The sequence below is a fragment of the Jatropha curcas genome, chromosome 7, assembly GCF_041381405.1.
Source record: "Jatropha curcas cultivar XTBG-Jc1 chromosome 7, XTBG_Jcur_1.0, whole genome shotgun sequence".
In the NCBI taxonomy this organism is placed as follows: Eukaryota; Viridiplantae; Streptophyta; class Magnoliopsida; order Malpighiales; family Euphorbiaceae; genus Jatropha; species Jatropha curcas.
The window spans coordinates 5,235,506-5,259,025 of record NC_143157.1 but is presented as its reverse complement, the minus strand read 5'-3'; the positions used below and the strand labels follow the sequence as shown (position 1 = coordinate 5,259,025).

Here is a 23,520-nt window from a genome sequence, read left to right as displayed (position 1 = left end):
TCAAAGCATCTTTTTCTTTTTTGATAGAATTTTTAAACAGCCTAATTTAGTGATTACAGTTTTTATGTGAATAAATTTAGCAAAACTTAGCTTCAATTATTTATTTATTTATTTGTTCTGATATAAAATTGAATGCTCAAGTTGAATAATTTCATGAATGATATACTCAACTTTTAACAAGACGGTTAAATACTCAAATTTTTAAAATTTTTATTTATTGAATATTCCAAGTTACAGAATTATATTCATTGAATATTATTTATATTTTTTTTATTGCTCGACAGCTATTTAACCGTTAATATTTAATTATAAAAAATAAAATATTTACAGATTAATTAAATTTAAGATTGAGGATCGTGATTGGAATGTTTTTACAAAGTTCACGTGTGAATATATATATATATATATATATATATATATATATATATATATATTCCTTAAGGATTACTTGCCTACTCATGCACAGGTAATTTAAACCAATTATATTGTTTTATTACTCTCCTATAATGTGTTTGGTCGATATTTCTGCCAATTACAATTTACAAGCAAAGATGAATTTAACTTTATTGGGAACTTTCACAATAATGGATTTCCAAATCAAGAGTGTGGAAACCACCTGTTTTTCAATCAAAACGTCATCACATTGTTTTGGCTAGGTGTGGGGCCAACTTATCTTAAATTATTAATTTGCACTTACACATTATAATTAATTAATTAATAACTAATGACTCAAATAAAATAAAATAAAAAAACTAAAAAAAAATTAGGTGTACGCGAATCAGATAGTGGTTTGATTGGTTATCTCATTTATATAAGGAGTAAAATGTCTCAAATTTGAGTATTTTAAATCATAATTATTTTTACTAATTTTGTGAGCCAAGAGAAGAGTGGCCTATATCGTATAGTCTGCACTATTATTTTGGCATAGATTTTTAACAAATGAAAAAATTCATTTTTTTAACATAAAAATTAGGTGTACACGTCATTAGTTTGGCATGGACCAATCTAGCCACGTCACATAACACATAGGCAAAAACCCATCTGCCTTTCGTTTTTACTCTGAATAACTGGGCTGTACAGTTGACTTTACTCTTTTATATACTGCCCTTAACTTGGCCTCCTCCAGGTTTCATGCTTCATTGTCTCTCTCTCTTCTTACTTTCTTCTACCTTTGTCTCTCTCTCTCTCTCTCTCTCTCTCTATCTCTCTCTTTTAGTCTTTCTTTTTGCTGTTATTTTTGTACTGAAAGAAAGAAAGAAAAGGTAGAGAAAAATGACCAACATAAGCATGGTGGAATCAAAATTGCCGCCAGGATTTAGATTCCATCCAAAAGATGAAGAACTTGTATGTGATTACTTGATGAAGAAGATTACTCATTCTGATTCTCTTCTTTTGATAGAAGTTGACCTCAACAAGTGTGAACCTTGGGATATTCCTGGTGAGTTTTACTTTGACTCTGCAATTATAGATTCCAACTTATATAATAACGATTGAGTTTATAATTAACAGTTAGAATTCAGAATTATATTAGAATAAGTCGAACACATCAATAATAACGAAGCTATCATCTCCTTCTTTCACTGGAAGTTTTGATTTTGCAATATGTAAATAATTTTAAACGAAACATTTTTTTTTTTGTTTTTATTAAATATTACAATCAAATTTGAAATATTTGAGTCTCGTAGCCTCAACGTTAACTATTTGGAATAGTGATAGTTTTCATCTTTAACTGTATATAAGGATATTTGTGTCATTAACAGATTTATTTATTTATTTATTTTTGGTCTTCCCTATTTGGCTAAGGTTGAGGTGATAGCTACTGGATTGGATACAAATATAGTATATAACTAAATATTAATGCAGTCTTGTGGTTGACAAAAAAGCTGATGCCAATAATTTTATTAATAAGAAAATCTCTTCCAATCTTTTGATAATTCTGGTATGTTCTACTCAAGACAACTTGTTTTATATATATAGCTTTTATCCATTTTGTTCGAGTCAAACCTAAACGAATATATATATATATTTATTTTACATTAATTGGAAAAATTATACTGTTATAAATTTAATATTTATTTTTGTTTATTTATTTTTTCTTTGCTAAATTATGGAGTCATTGCATTTAGCGTTTGATAATACTATATGTTTAAAAAATAATATTATGAGCAAATAATACTTGATGTTTTAGGGAAAATTTTACTAACAAAAGACGATGTAAATAACTGACATATCATCATAATGATTTTTTATACAAAAAATAATAATAATTTAAAATGTAAAATATTTCAGAGTCAGAGTTCCTTTCTAAGAAATTGACAAACTCTTGGCATTTTCCTAACCAAAAGTTGTGAAAGCGATTGGGATAAAATGGAAGTCATAAATAGCTTACACACTCCTTATGCCCGCCACACGTGTGTGTGCATAACTGTCACATTGAATTTTTTTGAATTTAATCTTTTTTTTTTTTATGTTGCTTACCAAACCCATTAGTAACTCTAAAGAGATAAAAAAAAAAATCTAAATTAACCCTCTTTCTGGACTTGTTTACATATTTCTAATTTTCAATTTCAATCAAAATTATTTGTATTCACTTGGTGTGAAAATAAAAGATTCCATCACAATATTTAATTTTAATATTCGATTCGGATTAAAACTAAACTAAAATAATTTTGATAATTTATTTCCAAATTAAATTGAATTAGGAGGGTTTTGAATTGGTTTCCCTTCCAGATTTCAAGATCAATTCAGGAATAAGAAAAATAATTTTCATTTAATAAAAAAAATAAGGATTAAAAAGTTCAAAACAAAATCCAATCAAAATTTATTTCAATTTCAAATCCTTTTATTTAAAACTGTCCGTTCGATACAACAGATATTTAATCAGTTTAAATTTATTATTTTAAAAATTTTAAACCACTGAATTTATAAAACCAAATCGGGTATTTAATGAACTGGTCAGCTGTACATCCACCGTGCAACATGCGTCAGCAAGAAGTTATTTATTTCTTTGCAAAGGGCACTATTACCCTCAATAATTCTCCATTAATAGACAGATACTGACCTCTCAACCACATCAGAGCTGCGTTGTGGTCAGCAATATTAGACAAGATTTATGAGTCTTTATTTATTCGTACACGTGTTGGCTCTAGATAAGTCTCCTTTCATTTACTTTTCGATAATTAACCTCTTTGACACTGACATGATGGCTTTATCTTTAATTTTTTTGCAATTAAATACTATTGCAGAAATATTAGAAAGGAAAAAAGGAATCTCTATTCAATTATAAATTTTAAAAAAATATATACTTATTTCTTATTCTAACATTCTTTTGTTTGATCAAAAAATCTTATTTTCTTTAATTACGTAATTAATTCATGTAATTTTATCTTATTATACTCTAATTAGAATAATTTATGTTAAGAGATATAGACTACATCAAATATGTTAGGAGATATTAAGTAAATATTACCACTAACGTGTGCAGAAACAGCATGTGTGGGAGGAAAGGAATGGTATTTTTATAGCCAGCGCGATAGAAAGTATGCAACTGGAGTAAGAACAAATCGAGCAACAGCATCTGGGTACTGGAAAGCCACGGGAAAGGACCGTCCTATCCTTCGCAAGGACACCCTTGTTGGCATGAGGAAGACCTTAGTCTTCTATCAAGGCAGGGCTCCTAAAGGAAGAAAAACTGATTGGGTCATGCATGAGTTTCGCGTTGAGGCTACTCTTGCTCCTCCCAATATTTCCCCTTATAAGGTAATCTTTCTTTTTCAATTATGAAAAACTCCTTGTTATTATTTATTTACTTATTTCTTAATTATCATTTGACATTTTATATTAAGACCAACACCTAAAGTGTGCTCCTAATTATTAATTAAAAATTATTTGATGAATGAAATTTATGGGTAAAATTATGCTTTTGGGGCCAATGAACTCATCTTTATGTCATATATATTTTTTCTTTTCTTACCATTTCTTCTTTTTCCATTCTTACAATTTCTGTTATCTAAGATGGATAGTTTGTATTTAAATAAATCAAATATAGTGACAATAAATTAAATAGTAAAAATAAAAAAAAATCAAACTTTTGTATTAATTTTTTCTTCTCTAACACTAGCCTATAATATGTAGCTAAACAAAAGGAATATTTTCCTATTTTAAAGTGATGATTGTAACTTATTTTATTTATCATTTGGCTACAAGTTCTTTTTTTTTATCCAATTTTGACAAAACTATCATTTTCAAATTGTACTGTGTCTTCCTTTTATTTTTGCAAGAATCATGGAGCATCTTGCATTTTGATATACTTTTTTTTTTCATTTTTCATTTCCAATTCTTTGACTTTTGATGTTTCTCTTTTGTCTTCTTTTTATTTTATTATTATTTTTTTTAATTTTCACTAGTCAGGACAAATATGCTAGAGTAGTTATACTAGGATGATGTATATTTTTTTTATTTTATAATTAAAATCTTATGCAAGCTTACTGTTTATTTATAAGCTGTCATGCATAATAAATGTACTATTTGGCAGATTTATAGAATGTGAAATTAATAATATCACCATCTATAGGTTTGACTTTACTAATGAGACATTGATTATGTGATAAAGGACCAAAGACTAAGATATGAGAAATCAAAACATATCCAATTATATTAATTAGTACTCAATGAGGATTTTCTATTTGAATATTTATTTAATTGATTATTTTTTTTTTATTTGTCCAAACATATTTTGACATCAAAGGTGCATTTTACTATTTTTTTTTTTTATTTTGAGTATTGAAAAAGAAAGAACTGTATTTGAGACTTTCTTCAAATCATATATCTATTTATCATCGGATTAAATAGAATAATTTATACATAAATTCTATGTGTTTTACTATTTGAAACCATATACTTATTATACACCTCATTTAAAAGATAAAAAAAAGTAACAAAAAAAAAAAAAATCAAATTTTGTTACCATTGAACGTGGATTGGTTTTTTTATTATTGAAAAAGGCTTTTATTTCTCCATCCGTCTCAACAAATAGTCTCATTTGTTTTTCATACAAATTAAGAATGGATAATTAAATTAGTTCAACCATAACGTTTATCTTTCTTTTTCATATATACCCTTATATTAATAATTTTTTAATTAATATTTATAGAGTTTTTCAATAAAAAATTAATATCTCGACACATATTTCAATTATTTTATATTTATATTCGATTAAATATTTAGTAATTCTATATATATTAATTATTGGCATAAATTATATCATGAGGGTATTATAGGAAAATTAATAAAAAGATCATTTCCAAAAATGGAAATTAAATTATTGTTTTGGGACACCTGTTATAGAAAGTGAGATTATTTCTTTGAGACGGAGGGCGTATTATTATTTGAATTTTAATTCAATTTATTTGTTATATAGTTATTCAAATTTATATATTTTGACATATAGAAATTACCCCTGACTTTTTATGTTATTTATTATTGGTGCATGTAGGAGGATTGGGTTTTGTGCAGGGTGTTCTACAAAAACAGAGAACCAATAGCCAAAGCTAGCTATGATGAGACAAGCTCTTCATCTCTCCCACCATTAATGGATTCTTACATCACTTTTGACCAAACTCAGCCAAACTATGAGCAAGTGCCCTGCTTCTCCATTTTCTCGGAAAGCCAAATTCTCCCACAAATAACCCAAATGGAGTCCACAAAGGGCAGTACAAGTTCATTTGGACAATTACCTATGACTTGTTCCAACTTAGACACCTTCTCTTGTGACAAAAAGACAATCAAAGCTGTTTTGAGTCAAATTACAAAGATTGAAGCCAATTCTAACATTATTAATGGATCTCCAAGCTTAGGAGAAGGAAGCTTAGAGAGCTACTTATCAGAAGTTGGAATGTCCAACATATGGAATCATAATTATTAATTGTTGTATATGTTCTATGATACCATTTTACAGTTTGTCTTCTAGTTCAGGAATTAATCCCCAAATTTAGGGGGATCAACTTTTAGCCTAGTAATTAAGAAATATATCTAATTTTGCATCTTTCATTGTTGCATGTATCTAATTTTGACTGTACATTGTTAAGTAATATATATATATATATATATATATATATATATATATATATATATATATATATATATATATATATTAATTTGAAATGAAAATTATGAAAAATTTCACTGTCTTAAACATGTGAAGTTAAATTCTATTTGTGACTTCAATCACTTCAACCTCCCTTACGCAGTGGTTTTCACTGCTCTGTTTATACTCCAAATATCAAGTTAAATCAAGTACTTTGTACTTGTTTAAGGTTAGTCATCTAAACAATTCTTTAAAAATAACCTTCTTTTTTTGGCATAATTTTTGCTTGGAAAAGTAATATATTAGTCCTTGAGTTATAGTCAAATTAACACATGAGGATAACTATTTCAAAAATCTAACTGTGAAGTTCCTAAATTATTATTTTATTAACACTTTAGTCCTTTTATCCAAAAAAAGGACCAAAATATTAATGAAAATCATAAGAGAATAACCAAAATATTAACAGAAATCATATGTTAGAGATCTTATAGTTAATTTGATCATAATTGAAGGGCCGATTTCTCAATCAATGAATAGTTAAAATAAGCTATTTTGGACTAAAGTAGACATGGCCACTAGTTCAGTTTGAACCAGAACCAAACTGTACTGTTAATGAACCGAAATCGGACTCGAACCATCAATTCAAAATGTTGAACTAGAATCAGCAATTCAATGGCCGGTTAAGTTTCATATGAATATTAAATTCTGAATCTGAACTGGTCCAGAATCGGCGGTTTCAGACCAATTCGAATCGAAATTTTTTTTTTATTTTTAAAATTATAATCACTTAGTCTATTTTATAAAATTTAGTATATAATTATATTGTTTAATACAAACGGGAGTTTAACATTTTTTCCTTTTAAATATTTTACTTAGTTCAAAACTAAATTGTTTGAAGCATTTTTAATAATTTATTTAATTAATAACATTTAGACAAATAAAATGATAATTTATTTAATTATTTTATAAAATTAATTAATTTTATTGTTTATATGAGTACGAGCATTCTAAAAGTTATTTAAAATAAATTTACCAATATTTTGTTTAAATTCACATTAATTTTTTTAAAAAAAGATGCATAAGAATCGAATTTTTATTTTTTTAGAAAAATAATACATATATAATCGAAAACCGTGATCAAAATTGACTGAACTGAAACCGGATCATAACCGGTGCTTCAAGGTCTAGTTCATGTTCAATATTTTAAAAATCTTGAACCGATCATGCCTAAACGGAAGGATTAACATATTAACTGAATCATAAGTTATGGACTTCATAATTAGTTTTGAAATTATAGGTCCTCATGTGCCAATTTGATTATAACTCAAGGATTAATTTATTAATTTCCCTTGTTGCTTACTAAGTCCAAAAGTTTGGATTTGAGCTACGAATTTCTTACAAATGATCCAGTTTCTTGGGCTGAGAGAGGGCCCATATACTTTTGCCCTTGACATTTCCATTAAAAAGCTTCCCTTGGAGTATCAGAAAACACAATGGCCTCTCACTGAACAAGGGCACAAGGATTCAACTCACAAGGCAATAATTAGATACACTGCAGAATTAGCAGACACAGAAAGAAACTTGATTTAAACATTATAAGTTACCGAAATTTCATGAAAAATTGATTTGGTAAAGTAAGATTTCGATGTTTGGTTGGCTGGAGTTCTACTTTCTTTGAAAAATCCAAGAAAGTATTTTCACTTTTTAAGAGTAGGAAAATTGAATTCTTATAAATAACATTAATATTCTTAATTATAAAATATTTAGTAAAATATAATCCCTTATATACTATTGTGTACAGTATTCAAAGTTTTACTTATTTTAAGAAACCTTATGCATTGATCCTTTATTAAGTAATTTTTAAATAATATTTATCTTTATGTTAACCGGTTATTAAAAAAATTTCATTGATTGTAAATATTTGTGTATTATATATTTCATGTTGTAGTATCTTTATAGATTAGGTAAAGAAAATTTATATAAACTAAACCTATTAATGTAACTTATTATAACTTCTTTTTAGTTACCTTAGTCCTAGTTTTTCTCTTTTCTCTCTAATCTTTTAACCGTATTTTTAATTTAAATAGCGGCAGTTTCTATCTCACAGAGGTGTTTATCAAGATGCCTAAATCTTCTTAACCGATTCAAAAGATATTTTAAAAGATTGATGGTTTGATTTGATTTTATAAAATTTTAAAACCAAAATTTTGGTTCCGTTTGCGGTTTTAAAGTCAAAACCGCTCAAACCATTATATATATATATATATATATATATAAATTCAATCCAAATTTTTTAATGAAAATTTCTTTGTATTGATTAATTTATGTTGCATTCTAAATTATGAGATTAATCATATTTGCTAATAATTGAACAATAATTTCTTATTAATTAGAAAAATTATAGATTATTTTATAACATATTTAAATGTTAAAGATTCATATAAAATTAGATTAATATATATATGTACAAACTATATGTGTAAAACTATTTATAATTTTTAGTAATAGATGTAATTAAATCAAAATTTAAATTCTATATTTATAATTTACTTAATTATTATGCTACTGAATATACGACATTTTTTTATACTATATTAAGAATATACATATAAAAAATTAATTTAAAAACTTTTAATAGCGATAATATATAATAATAAAATATATAAAAAAGTAATATATAAATATATACATCCAAACATATTACTTTAACAGATAATCTATGATTTGCTGTACTTATCCAAAAACGGTTATTCTTCTTCCAATACATAGAGAGAGAGAGTGTGTGTATGTTTTGTGCAACGGGGGGAGGGATCCGAGATGATAATAACTAATTAATAAGCAGGAGAACGAACTCATAGCCGAGTTGGCTCGCGGAGGCGACTCACTCGAGCCTCTTCAAGCTTTCTCGTCGATGCGAAAGCTCAATACCGAACCTAATCGATTCACTTTCTCTTGAACGATTAAAGCATGCTCGGCTGTTCTTGATCTTCACTCGAGCAAACAGGTCCATCAACAAGCTTTGGTTTTTGGGTTCGAATCAGATCTCTTTGTGTCTTCAGCTTTGATTTATATATACTCAAAATGTGGGGGGTTTAAATTATGCAAGAATCTTGTTCGATGAAATTCCTCAGAGAAGCATTGTGTCATGGACGTCGATGACTACTGAGGTGCCGATTAGATGGTCGACGAGCTGATGCAATTACAAGTTTTTGGAATCCCTACCAAAATATATTTAGTCTTGTTAATGAACTGGGCATCACACCATTCACTGAGAAACTACAATCCGCACTTTATTCTATCGAGGGATTGGAGGTTGAATTTCCAGTATTCCAAGATCAGCCTCAACTGCCTACACCCTTGGGAACCTTGTGTTATACTCAATTTGCAAGGCTTCCATTAGTGGATAGATTAACATCACTTCCTCTAATGGCTGCAGGTACACTCTTTTATTTGATTATGTATTTGTATTTAATGAACTAGTGTTTTTACTGGTTATAGGTGCTTGCAGTAAACTGACATTACTTAGTCATCTATGGATTGGTTATCAAGTCTTTTAACAAAAATCCTATTGCTATAAAACCTCAACTTTATCAAACTCATACTTATTCCCAAGGGACAACCTAGTAGTTTCTAGGCTGTAGGACCATGCCTCCTCATAGTTGATGCATATATTAATTATTGGCGATATTGAAAAGTGGATTAATCTTAAAGATGGGTCAATAAAAACCGCCATTAACACTAAGTGTGGGGCTAATTCTTAGCTACTTCAGATTTTTATTAGAGTAAGTGCTGCAGAGGTAGTTTTATTCTAAATGAGTATGTGGATTGCTCATAAATTACTTGAATTACATTAATTATGTAAAACTAAATAATGCTTAGAAATTAAATTACATTATGGTAAATCCAAAAACATATTAATGTTTTTAAGAAATATATTATTAAAGAATTTAGGTTTTAGCCTGCAAATTTAAGTAGGAAGCTACATATACAACTTGGTTCTTCTTATATATTTTTCAATGTTCTTTGAAATTGTCGTTGATTGTTTAATGACATAGCCAAGGATCTAAGCATAAAGTACAGATTTATGCATACATAATAGCCAAAAAAAACTTATGAGCTTGAAATTTGGAATTCATTAAATATATCATAGTATCATGTAGATTAGTGATTCTATTTGGCAAATTTTTACATGCTACTTGTATATAGTATTATCATTTTTGGTTTTGTTTTCAAGTATATTCATATTGAGAACATTAAACTTTTATATTTTAATAACTGATAGCCAATTCTCCAACTCACGTAATTGTAGACTCATTATTAACCTAAAAAAATTATTATCAATCTCTAATAAATAGTTTAATTGGCTGGGTTATAGAAATAACTGGTAATATATTTCTATGATGGGCTTAAGACGATGAGACAAAATGATATTTGTATAAGGAAAGGAAGAGGAGTACATGACTTGTAATGCATTTATGGACCATACATATAAATCAGCAGTTAAAAAAAGAAAAAAACAAAACAAAACCTAGTATGTTTATTTTTGTTCAATTATTTTGAGACTGTGGACAAATAATTTGACACTTGTAATTGAAATAAATATAGTTAGTAATAACCTTGAGAGTAATAATTCTCTAAAATTTGAAAATTTGCTTAAATTTGTTAGCACATGCCTTTTTAGGAACAATTTTAATGGATGCACCGCCATTAGTGTTTTGCAACTTAATTTGCTTTGATATCTCAAAAAATTGAAAATAGTTTTTGCAACATGCAATACAACTTTGTAATATTACATTCTCAATCTCATTATCATCTAGCCAATTATATTGCTTCTAGCCTTGAGCTCCATGCTTTATCTTCTTTTTGTGGGTGAGGTGATGGTAAGTTACTAATGATAGCCAATGGAAATTAAATTGGATTAATAATAAATTAACGATATTTATTTATTTTCTCCACATTTGATAAAATAAAGCAATTCTGTTAATTATTTTATTGCCTTGTACTTTTATTCTCTTTATCATGGTAAAAGTGGCGGATAGTACAACCAAATGAAGGTCAATAAAACGGATTTAAGCAGTCCTCAATAAATTCAGTTCTCAATAAATTCGGACTTAAAGCAGCTCACGCCGAGCTGAAACAGCTCAACATTTAAACGAACTCAGTCCACCTATTTTGACTTAGGCAATCCACCCATTCTACCTATTCTGACTTAGGCAATCCATCCATTTGAGCTTAAACAACTTACATTTGTTGGACATAAATTATCAATAATTTTAGGAGACTACTGATAATATATAATAAAATATATAAAAGAGTAATATATAAATATATACATTGAAGGATATTAGATTCCTAAATTAACTCTAACAAACATATAACGTAAAATTCCTATTATCCTTATCCAAATACGATTATTCATCTTCTAATATATATATCTCAAATTAATTCTAGAAAAGGGCCTAATTTTCTCGATTCTCTCAATCCCCAATTTTTGACAAGTTAACAAATAGCTATCAAAATCATGTGTATTTTATAACATTTTATTAATTTATTTTTCATATTTGGTATAATGTTAAAATTTTTTTTTTCTTGTTAACTAGATGAATGAGGAAGTTTAATTTCTCCTATTTTAAATCGCACAAACCGCCAAACCGAACCAAAACAAATCGCCGTATGGTTCGAAAATTTTTATGGTTTGGTTTGAATTTAATTCTTTTCAAATTGCTACTTTAGGTTTGGTTCGATTATTATATTCAAACCAATCCAAACCGCCTACGAACAGCCCTACTGCCTCCTACCTTCTACTCTCTCTTTCGGTTCACTTTCTTTGCTTTTAATCTTTGTTTGCTTTAATAAACTGAAATATGTTTTCCTTATAGTAGATCTATCTTTTTTATTTTTATTATTGTTGTTTTATCTCTATATTTGGAGTTCTTTTTGTCCTTTTTTGCGAGGGTTTATTACTAATATAAAACTATGATATTTGACTTTATTTAGTTGGAGATTTTAGATCTTGATTTGCAAATATGGATATTCGATTAATAGAGCATAACAGTGCGGCATGTTCCTCCATTGATGCTATTGAAACATAGCACCAGACGCTCATCTGTGTCCGTCATATGTTGCAAATTTTTGAAAAAGCAATCAGTCATAGAAAATTCAGAGGAGTTATTATATTTTTTTAATTTTAGTTTCATCATTCAAAAGAATATGAATTCTTTTATTTCGTTAAAAGATCAACGAACTTTATTAGTTACTAATAGTAAAGTTTTATTTTTAATCTATATGATTATTTGTAATTCTTGATATTATTGAATTACATTTCAAAAAAAAAAATTAATTTTGTGTTTTTCATAATTTAACTAAATACAATCGTCTTATTTTTTTTTTCTAAAATTTTTTTATTATTCTCTAAACAAGATAATCCAGCACTTTTAAAATCCCTTTTCTGGAAATCCAGTTTTCCATAAAGCTTATTCCATGATAACATTAAATTTTGGTAACCAAATGCCTTTTAAAGAAAAATTATTAATGTTGAACCCATTTTATAATTTTGCGGTTGGTCCTTATAAATTAAGTAATGGACTTGAGGCTCTAATAATTAATGATATTTAATTAATTATCGCCAATTTTTATATGTATTCTAATTAATTAATTTCTATTTTTTTGGTGAATAAAAAGAACAATACAGAACCTATCTCAAGAAAATAATACCACAGGCATCAACCCAAAGACCTAAAGCTAAAGAAGTAGGACATAAGTTCCAAACAACCAAAGAGAAAGAGGTAGAATGACTCAACCTAGCTAAATGATTAGTAACAAAATTTACTTGCCGAAAAATATAATGAAGTGAACACTCCCAAGCCCAAGCCAACAAACTCTTAATATTCAGGACAAGAACAACTAACGGATGAGAATGGTGCAAGTTTGAATAGACCAAAGGTATCGCTTCTAAACAATCAGACTCCATGATCACATTCCTGAAGCCATGATCCAAGCAAGAATAAGACAAGTCCGAATAGAAGACAATTCATCCACTAAAATTGTAGAATTCCCTATATTGATGGAAAAACCATCCAGCCATTTCCCCCTGACTTCTCAAAATAGACCATCGCCACTTGAAAGACCAAGATTCATATGACTACTATCATCACAATTTAGTTTAGCTTGACCCTCTTGAGGAGCAACCCAAGAAACATTAATTTGTCTATGAACCTGAGTAGAATGAGAACCAGAAAAATGAACAATATCCATCGCCACTTTAAACACACACCTATTTATCACATCTAAAGCAAGAGATTCATTCTGAAAAAAAAAAAAAAAAAAGCAAATTCCTTGCTTTCCATGCCCACCAAATAGAAGCTAGAAATCAATGGTGCCAAGAAATGCCAAAAGGCCCCAACATGTAACAAGACAAATTAAGCTGCAACCAAATAATAAATTATCCATAGCAAAAAAATTAGATGGCAATCCCTATTGATTCCACCAGTCTTGCATCACAACATGGTCCCGAAAAAGATGCAACATAGACTTCTTATACATACCACAACGGCCACACAGATCAGAAGAAACTGACAGTGATTTTCGCAAGTGTACGAAATCGCAACAAGTAATATAGAGTGAAAGAGTATCGTATCCACAAGGATTGTGTATCAAGTACCAAAATTGTGTTAACCTATTATTATTTAAACGACAATAAGAAAGATTTGTTGTAAGAAAAGTAGATTCTAAAGATAAAACAGAAAGAAATCAAGCAACAATATTAAGATAAAAAGAAATCAAGGATTTTTAAAGCTACTAGGGATTTTGATTTCACTTAATTCTATCCAATTTATTTTATTAGCTTGTTAATCAATTTTAATTGTTTAAGTAAGGGAAACAACCCTAAAATCACTAACAAGCTCTCCCGATGTATTGCTAGCTATTCTAATTCGATCTAATTACCTATCTTCCAATAGCGCAATCAAACATGAATTAAATCATTAAGTTTTATGGTTTGTTTTGTGATAACCTAAGGTCATTAACTTATGAAAACCCCCCCATGAGTCAAACCATATAGCTTCCGCATCAAGTTATTGTTCTCGTGTAGTTTGTTACCTTTAAAATATCAAAAATCCTTCTCCCGATAGTGATTAATGAAATAAATTAATCTAGGGGAGAAACTTTGTCTGGAAGCATTAAGTCCAACAATAAATTATATCATGAACAAGGAAAAGCAAATCTAATATTATAAATTGGAATAAAATTAAGCTACATCAAATCCCTAGCATGAGAGTTTTAGTTCGACATAGTAATTAAATAAAACTCAATAATACTTGAATAAAACTTCATAATCAATAATGAAAAATGAAAAGAAAAACAAGATTAGGAGTTTAAAAATAAAAACTAGACAACAGATACGTGGATGGCTTCCTTGAATCTTGACGCAAATCTTGGATGCTTGAATATCTTTGAGAGAGAGAGAACTATGTAGAAAAAAAATATTAGAACTCGAGATACCTCTACAATGAATGGTTCCTCTCTTTATATAGACCTCCTGGGAGAAAATCTGACTCCGTTTAGGAAATAGAATCCTTATTAAGTACGGAATCTTCTTTGGAGATCAATACTGTTTAGGCTTTGGATTTCTTCTTAATTAGGACTCTTCTCTCTTCCTAAATAGGCTTAGATCTTGTTTTGAACGTTAGGAAAATATCTGAGGTAGGCCCATGTAAGTTAAAAAGACTGGTTTGCATTTTTAGTTCAAGACAGCTTTGCCTTCGTAGCACGGGCGTGCCATCTAGCACGGCTTGGGCGTGCTAGAGTCTGAGTTTGTGAATGATTCAGCACGGGCCATGCTTTGCAACACGCTCAGAGAAGTACTTGTGGCACTGGCATGCGCCATAGCGCGGGCAGGGCGTGCTAGGCTCTGACTTTCCAAGATAAATTGCATCACGGGTGTGCTTAGGCAAGCACGCCCTGAGGTTTTAGGCACGGGCGTGCCAGATAGCACGGGCTAGCCGTGCTAGAGTCTGAGTCTCCACTCGATTTCCCTTAAGTTTAGCACGGGCGTGCTAAGGTGCACGGGCTGGGCGTGCTAGAGTCTGAGTGTTTTGCTTTATAATGCTCTTTTCTGTGCCAAAACCCTGCAAATTTCTTTAAGATCAAGTGGATTATGATTCAAGGAAGCTTTGAACAAAATTATAATTAAAACGAAGTAAAAATTAGTTAAAATGATAAAATTTACTAAAATTCCAAATAAAAACTATACTAAAAATATTGTAAAAATGACACCTATCAAAATTCCCCAAATTTAAACCATTGCTTGTCCTCAAGTAATAAAACTAAAAAAAACAAAAGAATAAAATAAACTGCCAAAGTAGCTTACTATGATTGGAGATAATTATTCACAAGTTTCAAAAGATATCAAAATTATTAATATACGAATAAATCAAGTGTTTTTCCATGCTAATTTATATCTAAGCGAGAATTTAATTTTTGAAAAAACACATTCCTTGATTTAAACATAAGTTAAAAAAGATTTTTCAACACCAAAATTTATTCAACCTATGATAAGTAGAATATGAAATTTCAAAAATTATTTAATCCTTTTTAAGTTTAGCATTCCCATATGCAAAATTAGTCATCCCTTCTCCACAATTGAAATACTTACAATTTTAAAAGATCAAAAGGTTTTTATTTAGGTTGTAATGGGGTTTTTGAGGTATAAATTTAGCTAATCAAAGAAAAAAGGATAAAAAGATAGACAAAGAGTACAAAAGAATGTATAACATCAAGATTTTCATTATACTAAAACAAATTGTAAAGGGAGATTAATCTTGAAGTTCTTCACTAGCTCACGATTAGCGATATTTTGGCAAGGTATTTTCATAATACTTTGATAATTTCTACCTTGCTTTACTTCCCCAAACTTGAATTCTTTGATTGATTGCTTCTTTCATGGGGTGTTTCGCTTTGAGTTTTCTTATTGGTCCACTTGCTAGTATTAATGAATTTTTCTCCCTTTTTGTTGCTATGTTTTAATAAAAATCAAATCCTTCAATTATACATTATTATACTTAGGGTAAGAGTTTAAATTGGTTAAATGGCTAGGCTTAATAAGGGTGAAAAAAAAATTTGGATATAGGCTTCAAATTGGTTGCAAAAGTCATATTTTAATTTTAGTTGGCCTAGGCTAAATAAGGGGTTCAACAAAGAATGCCTAAATCATCTCTTTCTAAATGTAAGCAAAAAATTTTGTCTCAAAGGGAATTCTAGTTTGTTCTAAGAATGCCAAGGTTAAATAAATTTTGATTAAAACATATCTATATATCATAACATTCACAAAAATTAGTGTTTATGATCTTAGAACAAATAGTTAAACCAAAGAATAATGTTAAGTCAAAAATTAAAATTAAAGCTTAAACATACTAGATTAGAAATCAACTAAATTTATCACAAGTTACTAAATTATGATAACTTTCAAGCTTGCCCATAATCATTCCAACCATGTTAAGCTAAAAATAAAATTTTAACTAAAATTTTTCCTTCCCCCAATTTAATCGAGCACATTGTCCCCAATGTGTTCAAAATAATCCTACGTCCCCAAACTTATCACATTATCAAAAGAAAAGAATAAGAGAGTGTAGTAAGCATTACCATAATTGTATTGAAAAATACAATAGAGCTGGGTGTTGGAATGTAGCATAGCTAGAAAATCAGAAAAATAGTAAAAGAAAAAGTTACGAGAATAATATTCTAAGAAATGGAAAACATCAACAAAAGGAAAGAAAAATTCAAGACATAATATTCAGTATATAAGAACAAAAATCGAAATAGAAAAAACAAACGAAAAGAAGTCAAAATCTATCAAGACTCCGATGGTGGAGGCGGGTGTGGCTGCAATAACTGAATGACAGTGTGAAGTTGGCTTTGCAAGGTATCCATGCGAGAGTCGAGGCTCCCGTGCATAATCTTGATGGATTGGAATCTGTCCGCAATCATGGATTCTATTCCATTAAGGCGTGTGTCAAACATGTCCATTCGAGACATCATCCGTGCAAGGACTTCGTCGTTGGACATGCTTGACTTTCCTTGGAAGGATGGACCAGTGCCAGAAGTACCTTTCCTGTTGTTCCGGTAAGCCAATTTCAAATGGAGGAGGTGCCGGAATCGCAGGAGATGGAACGGGTGGAGAAAGAGCAGTGGTGGGTCGAGCAATGGGTCATTGTCGAGCAGCCACGGAAGAAGTAGGTCGGCTACGCTTGTATCGTGGAGGCATGGTGATGAAAAAAAATGAAGGAAATTTGGTGTTTTTGTGTGTTTGGATGAGAGAAAAAGAGGAAAAACAGAGAAAAATAGAAGGAGGTTGGTGCTTTTCTTTTCTTTGCCCAAGAATAGCTCCAATAGCATGATCACTAGCATTACACATAAGCTCAAAGGGAAGAGTCCAATCTGGTGTAGCCATGATAGGGGCTGAGATCAACTCTTTCTTCAACCTGTTAAAAGCATTCAAACACTCTTTGTCAAAATTAAAAGGAACATCTTTAACTAATAAATTACAAAGATATTTTGTGATTTTGGAGAAATCCTTGATAAATCTCCTGTAGAATCCTGCATGGCCAAGAAAGCTCCTTATACCTTTCACTGAATTTGGAGGAGGTAGCTTTTCAATTACCTCGATTTTGGCTTTGTCCACTTCAATTCCTTTTTATGAGATTTTATGCCCTAGGACAATACCTTCACTAACCATAAAATGACATTTTTCCCAATTTAAAACTAGGTTAGTGTCCTCGCATCGTTGCATCACTAAAGATAGGTTGTAAAGACATGCATCAAAAGAGGAACCAAACACAGAAAAATCATCCATGAATATTTCAATAAATTTTTCTACCATGTCAGAAAATATGGACATCATGCATCTTTAAAAGGTTGCAGGAGCATTGGATAATCCAAAAGGCATTCTCCTATAGGCAAAAGTGTCGTAAGGGCAAGTGAAGGTGGTTTTCTCTTGATCTTCGGGAGCAATAGGTATTTGGAAGTATCCTGAATAACCATCCAAAAAATAATAATAGGGATAACCTGCAAGTCTTTTAAGCATTTGATCAATAAAGGGTAAGGGGAAGTGGTCTTTGCGTGTTGCTTTGTTCAACTTCCTATAATCAATGCACACACGCCAACCTGTGACTGTTCGAGTGGGAATTAATTCATTATTTTCGTTAGAGATAACTGTCATACCTCCCTTCTTTGGAACAACTTGAACAAGACTTACCCAACTGCTATAGGAAATAGGATAAATAATGCCAGCATCCAAAAGTTTTATGATTTCAGCCTTGACTACCTCCTTCATATTCGGGTGTAATCGCCTTTGATGCTCGATTGAGGGTTTATAGTCTTCCTCCATTAGGATCTTATGCATGCATACACTTGGACTTATTCCCTGTAAGTCTGAAATTGACCCCCTAGTGCTTTCTTATGTTTTCGAAGAACCTGTAACAACCTTTCCTCTTAATCAAGTGTTAAGTGAGAAGAAATAATAACAGGAAAAGAATGATTCTCACCTAAGAATGCATGTTTTAAATGAGATGGAAGCTGTTTCAGTTCTTGCTTTAGTGGTTCACTCTCTTTCTCATTCATGATACTTGAATAATTAATGTCATCTTTAATATGCAAAGTATTTTCCACACATTCATCAACGACATCAATTCGAAAGCAATCATTATAGTCCATAGGAAGTTTACAAGATTTAAGAACATCAAAAACAATTTCCTCTTGTCCAACCCTTAAAGTTAATTTGCCTTCATATATATCAATCAATGCTCTTGCAATTGCAAGAAAAGGTCTTCCAAGGATTAAGGATCCTTTCCTATCTTCATCAATATCAAGAATAACAAAATCAACAGGGAAGATGAATATACCTACCTTTACAAACACATCTTCTACAATTTCTCTTGGATATTTGATTGATCGATCCGCTAATTGTAGAGACATCCTTGTTGGCTTTAGCTCTCCCATACCTAGCATCTTAAAAACTTCAAAAGACATGAGGTTAATGCTAGCCCCTAAATATGCTAAAGCTTTTTCAAAATCAAGATTACCAATATTGCAAGAGATAGAAAAACTTCCTGGATCTTTTAACTTTGGAGGCAATTTATTTTGAATAATTGCACTACACTCCTCAGTTAGCATTACTGTTCCTTGATCATCAATTTTTCGTTTCTTGCTCAGGATTTCTTTTAGGAATTTCGCATAACTGGGCATTTGAGCAAGAGCTTCAGCAAAAGGAATGTTAATTTGTAGCTTTTTGAAGACATCAAGAAATTTTAGGAAGCTCTTGTCATCTTTTGCTTTCTTTAACCTTTGTGGGAATGGAACAGGTGGAACATAAGGTTTCACTTCTTCTTGCTCTTCTAGGTCAATGATGGGAACTTTTTTCTGCTCCTCCTTTTTCTTTTCTTTCTTTGGTGGTTCTTCTAACTGTTTGCCACTTCTCAAGGTGATAGCCTGTACCTGTTCCTTGGGATTCTTTTCAGTATTACTAGGTAACGTACCTTGAGGTCGGGATGCCATCATGTTTGCGAATTGTCCTAGCTGAATCTCTAAATTCCTTATCGTAGCTTGCTGGATTTTGTTGTTTTCTCTAGTTTCGTTCATGAAATCCATGTGCGATTTAGAAAGGGCAGAAAGGACATCATCATGAGATTTCTTCTCTTGAGGAATAAAGCCTGGTGGTGCGTTCAAAGCATTGTTAGGATTCCCATATGACAGATTAGGGTGATTCCTCAACCTATTATCATAGGAGTTGGAGAATGGGTAATTCTTCCTTCCTTGATTCGTTATATAGTTTACTTGTTCCAAGGTTTGCGGATTCAATGAGTCTATCATGCATTCTCCAATCCCATGTTGCCCATTACACCTGTCACAGATTTGAATAATAGAATTGACAGGATTAATAGTTCATAAGTCCAATTTTCTTACCATATTATCTACCTTGGTATTAAGTGCCGTAATGGCATCTATTTCATAGACTCCTGCAGTCTTCTTCCTTTCAGAGTTGTTTTGATAATGGCTACTGCTTGTCATCTCCTCTATCAAGTCATATGCTTCATCAATCCCTTTTCTCTCAAAAGATCCACTTGCAGTTGCATCTAGAGTGATTTTAATATTATGAGATAATGCATTATAGAAAGTATGTACCTGCAACCATTTAGGCAAACTGTGATGTTGTGAATACTCAAATTTTGAGGCTCAAAAAGCCTGTTTTCCCGGACTGCAAACAGTTCGGCCGGGCCGAAAGCCATTCGGGAAGTTCACCAGAACTATGCCAATATGGTACTTGAAATGTCCGGAAAATTATGAGGTCCGGAACTCCCGAAAAAGCCTCCGGAACAAGAAAAAAAGCACACGGGTCGATGTGCCCGCCCTCAGGGGCAGGCACGCTCGCCCCCTTGTGGCGGGCAGGACCGCCCTCGGGTCTCCTTTTTTCCTATAAAATTGGCCCCGGGGCCTCCGTTTTTACTCACTCAGTCTGTGTTGACGGACGCTCCTTCTCCCTTACGCTCCTTGCGATTCTTTACTGCTTTTCTGCATTTTTATTTAGCTTTATTATTTTCTTGCTTTGCTATTTGGTCATTTAAAATTAAATTAATTAATATTCCCTTAATAAGGAGCTTAACCTGGAGTTAAGAAGTGGCCGTCGATTAAATCAGGTACATGAACTAAAACTCTGCCTATTTAATTTTAGCATGTCATACATTCTTCTCTTCTACTCCTAATAATTCTATAACTGCATAAATGCATTCATGACATCTTTAGACAAATAAACTGCCTCAATTAAATAAATTTAGGCTAAATGCCCGGTTAATAAATAATCGTGGTATTAAAGCCTAAACCCGACAATATTGGCTTAAAATACCTAGTTAATTAATAGATATGGTGTAATCGCCTTTATTTCGAACAAATCTGGTTTAAGTCCAATTAATCAATAATTGTGGCTAAAAAGCTTTAATTCAAACACGTTTTTCCCGGCAATAAATTGCCTACATTACAATTCGGTTAATCGATTTTCGGCAAATACATTGCCTATAAATTAGATTAACTACTTTCAGCGACAAATCGCTTAAATCAATCTGCCTTAAAATTAATCAACTTATTTTGGCTAAAAGCCTTAAATCAATCATTTTGGCGCAATCGCCTAAAAAATCAACTTTTGGCAAGCTGATTGTCTAAATCAACCTTTTTGGCTAAAAGCCTTCACATTAATCAATCTTTTGGCTAAAAGCCTTAAATCAATCATTTTGGCGACAATCGCCTAAAAAATCATCTTTTGGCAAGCAATTGCCTAAAGTAAATCTTTTTGGCTAAAAGCCACTAAAATCAACATTTTTTGGCATCAAATGCCTAAAACAATCAATTTTCAGGCAAAATGCCTAAACAAAATGCACAAAGCATACAGACACTCATGCATTAAGCATACCCATTCAAAGCCCTTCAAAGAAGGCCTATTGAACTACGTCGACTTTGATCTTCCATTCAAACGGAAGTACGTAGGCACGTTTGGGATTTAACCCCGAGCGGCAAGTCAAAATCACATTTCATTGGTCTAAATCACCCTGTAAAGCATTCATTCATAGGTTAGTTCATCAGCATGACATAGTCTCGGGATCCATCTCGGGTTTGTAGACCATGCTTTAACTTTGGGTTAATTAATCTAGCAATTAGGTTAATTAAAATTGGAGTTACTTAGGGTTTTTCCTAGTTTACCCTAAAATAATTAAACAAGGTGGCGACTCATACATTCACGTGCATTTCTGCCCTTAGTCACATGCATTCATATGCATATGATATTCGGGGTAGGGGTTCACAGATGTGGGCACTTTCTCAACAAGTCTTTGAATCTTTCCCAAGCTTCGTACAAGTTTTCTTGATCATGGTGGGGGAATGTCATTATCTCATTGTGCAGTTTTGGGGTCTTTGAAGATGGAAGGAATTTTTCTAAAAACTTTTGGGCTAATTCTTCCCATGTTGTAAAACTTCCAGCGGGGAATGACTGTAACCAAGATCGTGCTTTGTCCCTAAGAGTGAAAGGGAAGAGTCTCAGTTTTATGGCATCTTCGGAAACACCATTCTGTTTGAAAGTATTGCAAATTTCCAGGAAATTTGTGATATGAGCGTTAGGATATTCACTAGGTGAACCTCCATATTGAATTGAAGTGGAAAGCATTTGGATAATTGCAGGTTTAATTTCAAAATTATTAGCTTCCACTCGAGGTCTTGTGGTACTTGAGGCTGTCTCATTAAGAGTAGGTGCTGTGTAGTCTCGCAAAGTGCGAACCGGATGTTGAGGAGGAGGTCCGTTTTCTAGTTCGTCTTCGTTGACCATGTCTGCTTGCTGTTCGGGTTTGCTTTCACGTGTTCTTCTAGCGGCGTTGTTCCTACGACAAATTCTTTTAATTTCTGGATCAAAGATCAGGGGTTCAGTCCTACCTGATCTTCTTTGCATAAACACCTGAAATAATTCTTAAAAGAAAAAATTAAATAAAACAAAAAGAATGTCTAAATTAATAATAGGGTAATTAGTATTGATATTGATAATGCCAATCCCCGGCAACGGCGCCAAAAACTTGACAGTGATTTTCGCAAGTGTACGAAATCGCAACAAGTAATATAGAGTGAAAGAGTATCGTATCCATAGGGATTGTATATGAAGTACCAAAATTGTGTTAACCTATTATTATTTAAACGACAATAAGAGAGATTTGTTGTAAGAAAAGTAGATTCTAAAGATAAAACAGAAAGAAATCAAGCAACAATATTCAGATAAGAAGAAATCAAGGATTTTTAAAGCTACTAGAGATTTTGATTTCACTTAATTCTATCCAATTTATTTTATTAGTTTGTTAATCAATTTTAATTGTTCAAGTAGGGGAAACAACCCTAAAATCACTAACAAGCTCTCCCGATGTATTGCTAGCTATTCTAATTCGATCTAATTACCTATCTTCCAATAGCACAATCAAACATGAATTAAATCATTAAGTTTTATGGTTTGTTTTGTGATAACCTAAGGTCATTAACTTATGAAAACAAACTTTACCAGCCCATGCATCACCTAACTGAAATCCAGAACTTTTAAGAACGGAAGGTTGCTTTAAAGCCCTAGACAATTGAGAAAGAAGACAATCTCGAAAAGAGAGAACAGGAGCAATGAAAGGATTAGTAACCCCAAGGGGTGACCAACCAGGGTCAGATCATCAACTAGTAAAGGGGGAACCACTTGAGAGAAAACCATGCTTTTTATTCTAATCGATATGTATCAAATTGAAGTTTCATACCAATTAATTAATTTCTATTGATTGTGTTAATTAATTAAAAAGAAACGAGAGATGAAGGGATTGATAATTGAGGAAATCAAGATTGCAAAACATAACTTAATCATATATAAAACATAAAGAAGT

At 31.1% G+C, this 23,520-nt stretch overlaps 1 protein-coding gene and 1 non-coding gene across 2 annotated transcripts; both read left to right on the top strand.

Moving 5' to 3' along the window:
- Window positions 1–1,126: 1,126 nt before the first annotated feature.
- On the top strand, window positions 1,127–6,048 carry NAC1 (NAC domain containing protein 1). The gene is made up of 3 exons (XM_012217331.4): window positions 1,127–1,438; window positions 3,485–3,759; window positions 5,495–6,048. Exons 1-3 carry the CDS (start codon window positions 1,273–1,275, stop codon window positions 5,921–5,923), a joined length of 870 nt encoding a protein of 289 aa, XP_012072721.1. The 5' UTR covers window positions 1,127–1,272; the 3' UTR covers window positions 5,924–6,048.
- Window positions 6,049–21,921: 15,873 nt separating this feature from the next.
- Window positions 21,922–22,028, top strand: LOC149494624 (small nucleolar RNA R71). Its single transcript, XR_016321912.1, has one exon. It is a non-coding gene; the product is annotated as a small nucleolar RNA R71 (small nucleolar RNA).
- The last annotated feature ends 1,492 nt before the right edge of the window (window positions 22,029–23,520 follow it).